The sequence below is a fragment of the Triticum dicoccoides genome, chromosome 3A, assembly GCF_002162155.2.
Source record: "Triticum dicoccoides isolate Atlit2015 ecotype Zavitan chromosome 3A, WEW_v2.0, whole genome shotgun sequence".
In the NCBI taxonomy this organism is placed as follows: domain Eukaryota; kingdom Viridiplantae; phylum Streptophyta; class Magnoliopsida; order Poales; family Poaceae; genus Triticum; species Triticum dicoccoides.
The window spans coordinates 684,479,557-684,484,545 of NC_041384.1; the positions used below are offsets into that span (position 1 = coordinate 684,479,557).

At 45.1% G+C, this 4,989-nt stretch overlaps 1 protein-coding gene across 2 annotated transcripts in view; it reads right to left on the reverse strand.

Moving 5' to 3' along the window:
* Positions 1-4,136, reverse strand: part of LOC119270195 (coiled-coil domain-containing protein SCD2-like) — an 8,064-nt gene extending 3,928 nt beyond the window's left edge. Inside the window, exons 1-10 of one of the 2 annotated variants that reach the window (XM_037552168.1) lie at positions 3,642-4,136; positions 3,122-3,309; positions 1,963-2,032; positions 1,494-1,535; positions 1,343-1,405; positions 1,124-1,173; positions 1,018-1,045; positions 627-701; positions 429-539; positions 288-348 (exon numbers count right to left, since the gene is read on the reverse strand). In XM_037552168.1, the coding sequence (XP_037408065.1) occupies positions 288-348; positions 429-539; positions 627-701; positions 1,018-1,045; positions 1,124-1,173; positions 1,343-1,405; positions 1,494-1,535; positions 1,963-2,032; positions 3,122-3,309; positions 3,642-4,040 (1,087 nt within the window). In that variant the 5' untranslated portion in view covers positions 4,041-4,136. The remainder of the gene's footprint in view (positions 1-287; positions 349-428; positions 540-626; positions 702-1,017; positions 1,046-1,123; positions 1,174-1,342; positions 1,406-1,493; positions 1,536-1,962; positions 2,033-3,121; positions 3,310-3,641) is intronic. The other variant, XM_037552169.1, reaches the window with a different exon arrangement.
* Positions 4,137-4,989: the final 853 nt, after the last annotated feature.

The window sequence follows — 4,989 nt, forward strand, 5'->3', positions numbered from 1 at the left end:
ACACACACAAAAAGACTCTTGTGCATTTGTATCATCAATGTATTGATAATTTAGTGTCAAGGCCTCCCCTACAGTTCTCAGTTTAATAAGCCAAGCCAGTCAACATCATTTCAAGAGAGGGCAGTAGGTAACATTTCTCCAGAGATTATTCGCATCATGAATGCACATAATCTTTGATTTCAGTAAATGCCTAGGGAGCATCATTAGAGAATAGATCATACTGGGCAACTGGACAATGGCATCATGTTGAACAATATTCCACTAAAATGGTTTCTTAGGCAACTTACCATATTGAACCGCTAAGCCCCAATAACGTGCAAGCCAGCACCTTTTCAGGACGACCTCTTCCTAGCATAAAGCTCCAAATAGATCAAAATCCATGTCAAAAACAAACAAAGTGATTACGATCATACATAAATCAGACCAACCATTTCTTCTTGGGTTAAGATCATTCTCTGAGTCATGGATCGGAGGGCCTTTGTTTCGGACTCTGCCTCCTTTAGCTGGTCCATAACAGCTGCAACCTCCTCTTTGGCAGACTGTTTAATGCATGGATGAACACAAATGAGTTAAATATAAGACCATATACAAACCAACAAAAGCTGCCGGATGTTGAGTATCATTACCTCAAGTTCATGCTTTATTGTTGATACTTCTCCATTTCTACCATCATTTGATTCCCTTGCAGCCTTTAGTGCAGCCTATGGACACATATATACAAATAAAATACAGAAGATCACTCAAGTGTTGACCAACTCTTCAACTGTTAAATGCATACAGAAGATCACTCATTCGGCAAAATTTTGGAGTAAGGATCTAGCATGGCGATATGCATTTCGACACAACAACAACTATGAAACGATGGCATGGGAGTTCTGCAGAGGATTTGTCCTCTTGTTTGAATAATAGACGATATTTTAGAGGCAATTTCACCATACACATCAAGATCCTGGCTAAATAAACGAATGAAAAGGTGACTTGGCAGCAACCCATGAGTAGAACACAAGAATAACTAACCTCCCGCTGTTTAAGTGCCGCTTCCTTCCTGCCAGCATTCATGTAAATGTTATGCTATGACCAGTTCTGGACTTGTGAAATTGGCATATTGAGGCATGAAACAAACCTGCTCAAGAGGCGAGCTTCTAAGGATACCCCGTCTCCAAGAGCAGCTACCTTCGTATATTAATAAATTATGATATTAGCGAACATAAGGTGCGTAGAGCTCATTTTTGCAAGGAACACGAGCATTCTCTTGACTCAAAATACGTTTCACAAATGAGCAAACATGTCAAAATATAAAACATATCAGGAGATTTTTTTGACTAGTGGATCCTAATTTCACCTGTTTCTCAAGCTCCTTGGCCCTAGCTTCAGCTTCCTCGCATTTTTCTTCAGCACGCCGTAACTGTTGTTCCAGATTCAGAATAAGCTCAGATAAGCCCGTCATAGAAAATATTAGTGCATCGCACTATAATGATGGTGTTTGTCATTACCTTGTCTAGAACACTTTCATTCTCCTCTTGTAGCATATCAAGCTGTAAGACATCAGTGCATTAGTCTTCATATAGCTTATGCACTTTTCAACTATTCAGTTCTCTAGTAAAAAAAATCTAACAGCTAAACCAGAAACTATGAATAAATTCAAATACTACTTCCTCTGTTCCCCAAAACATGCCATTCCAGCTTTCAAATTTGTTCCTAGAAACATGAGATTGCACAATATCAATGTGACCTTCTGTACCATCTCTTTTCCCTGGGATGCCCCTCATCTTCATTGTCTAAATTGTTATTCCGAAGTCATTTACTACTACAGACTAGTAACCCAGACGAGAATAGGTGTCCTAATGAATGTCTTGAGTGAGAAATAGGGATATTTGCATATGTTCCTTGGTTTCTGTGCAAAAGAATTAGAATGTATCTGGTTAGAAACGGATGGAGTAGTTTCCATAGAAAAAAGAAAACCTCGTCTTGAAGCGTAGATGACTCTCTCCTTGGCGCTGATTCTCTAGAGTTAATTGGCGCTGTATCAAACCTGGAGCAGGAAAGGTCAAAACATGTACATGTTGCTCTTTCAATTAGGATATATAGAAAAGGGGTGCAGGGAAACTCAAGCTAGAAAAAGAATTTAATAATGTGGTAATTCAAAAATTTCGATGCGCAAATGCAACAAGAAATGCAGTGCCCATGGTAACATACAGAAAATGTAGGAGTGAATTTCACATGATGTTGAATTATTTAAATCTCCCTAATAATAAAGCACGGATTGACTTTGTCGGGTTCACCGTCACAATACGCTTCTTCCCATGAATTTACGCTTTCAGTTTTTTCACCTATATTATTTTCTACATCCGAGGTGGTACTGCATTTCAAATGATGTGATGCCTGTAGATGTATTAACTAATCGGTAACCTCCATTTTAGGGCGTCAAAACCAATGATTTGCTATAACTGGTAATACTTCCGGCAACTAAATAGATTATGCAGCACGAGTCAGCAAAGCACAGTAATGTCTTACTGCACACGAGGCATACTACTCACATAGCCATGATGTTGACCTAATCTAAAATCAGATTCACAATTTGGATGAGATGTTTTTTTTCATTTCAGTCACATCAGTAACCACTGCAACACCTAGTAGGCTAGCATGCATGCATAACTGGACTCAATGCTTCAATTTATTAGGTAGAAGAAGATCAAAAGCTCTCTGCTGTAACAGATGTTCCAACTTATGATACTGATGTGGCAATGACATCATTTACAAATAACATCCCAGAAGCTTACCTGTTGGTTAACGGACACATAAGGGTTGGATCATATGTTAATGCTACATTTCATTGTTACATCATCATGCTGGGTAATATTAAATAAACATTGGCCATACCAGAACTTCATTAACTACAACATGTAAAAAGACCTAATGACAAGTCAACTCAAATTAAGGCCATAGGAAGAGTTGATTAATTCAGTAAGCTAGTATCATCACTTATTCTAATATAAGTGGCACAAGGAAGTAAAATTCACTCGCTATTGCTCGGACGCACACTGGTATCATGTGTTCATTATGTAAAAGCTCCAGCATACATGCACATTCTGCAGATCAGAGGGTATGTCACTGCATGTACCTTTTCTGTCGAGGGCGCTCCACTGGAGACTCCACAGCCACAGGCGGAATAGGAGATGGGGTTCGGATCGTAGTGCTGGTTTTGATCGGTGGAACCACTGTGGCGGTCGGTCGTGATGCGACGGCAGCTGTCCTCCCGGCTGATGCTGAGCGGACTGTAGGAGGCGGCTCTACAATGTTCCGACCTAACTAATGAAAACACGAGGAGATCAAATTAGCAGAAGGCCACACACAGAGCAAGCAAATTGAGCAGATCAGAGACACCAATTCAAAAATCGTAATCACTCATCAGTCTGCCGAACACTCCCGATGAAAAGGGACTAGAAATACGCATGGCATTAGACAATGGGAACTAGCTTCATTCGCAAATTCAACTAATGACGCATGCTCTGACACCGATTTGACCACGATTTGACCAGCCATGACTAAATTCACCCATAGCTCGAGCTCAAAACAGCCGAATCCGAAGCAGGGACGCAGGCTCTAGCGAGACCAGTGAGAGATCCGGGGAGCAGAATTACCGCAGGGGAGGGAGATCTCGCGGTGCGGCCGAGCAGGGAGACGCCGTTGCTGCCGTGCCCCGCGCGGGCGCCGCTGCCGAACCTGGCGGGGGGCGGGGGCGGGTGGTCGTTGGCGTAGTCGTCCTCTTCGTCGTCGTCCCCGGCGGCCGCGGCGGCGCTCTGGGAGGCCATGACCTGCGCGAGCCTGGCGGCCGCGGCGCGCGCGGCGACGTTCTGCGTGCGTCGCACGTTGGAGATGCCCCCGACGCCGCCGGCGGCGCCGCCCGGGAGGGAGGCCGCGGAGGAGGTGGAGGAGGAGCGGTGGTGCGAGGGGGAGACGCCGCCCGGGGAGGTGGAGCCCGTGCTGCTCCCGCTGCGCTGCCGCCCGTAGACGGGGCTCCCCGCCCGGAGACGGTCCATGGCGGGCCCGGGCTCGCCGGAGCGGGGAGGGATCTGGGCCGCCGGGAGCGCGCGGTACGGGGGGAGGCCGCGCGGCAGCAAGACGCGGAGATGGCGAGGCGGGCAGGGGCAGGGGCGGCAAGTGGTGGAAGGTAGTAGTGGGGCAGAGTACGCTCGCGATTCCGGTAGAGTTTTTCGGTTTTTGCCTTCTCGCATTTTAGCCCCTCGTCTTAGTCATTTTTAGCGGCTGCGCATGTTTCAAAATAAGGTTTTGCAAGGTCATTTATCTTTTTGGGTGATCTTCAACAGTGAGTTTATAATGAGTTTATAATGTGAGACATTATATAATTGCATGTGATTGCTTTTTTGATAAATATAAGAGCTTGTTTTACATATAATATTCCAAGTGAGGCCAAACGCACCTCATAGAGTATTATACTCACGTGAGATGGCGGCACTAGCAGGAAACCTTGCGCGAGGGGAATGGGTAATCTTTTGAAGTTACAAGAAGTGATACATTAAAACGAGATAACCAAGGGGTTATTATAGAAAAGTTGTGGCTGGTTGGCCCCACGAGCTACACGTATGTTCGCCAATCACCACTGCACACGTGTAGAATCACCCTCGAGGGAACCTCCACATGTCCTTGCGTGACACCTGAGGATGCCAGGTCAGCACACATGAGGCGTTATATATGAGGTGCTATGTCCGCCGTTGATTAGTACCAATCACACCTACAACTAGAAACATGTGACGATCCCACCAGCATAGTAAAGAGACGTCACTTGAAAAGAGGTTCCTCTTTTTACCCGAAGAGGATATGAGGAGGTTGAAGACAAAGTCGAAGCATTCGGTAAAAAAACATGCCCTTTAAAATAGGCAAAAGACGCCGAGAAAGCTCCGAACTCCATGTCTCCACAATTACCTGCCTAGCCCGGGACCTGAGACGAGGCCTCCAATGGAGGTTGAA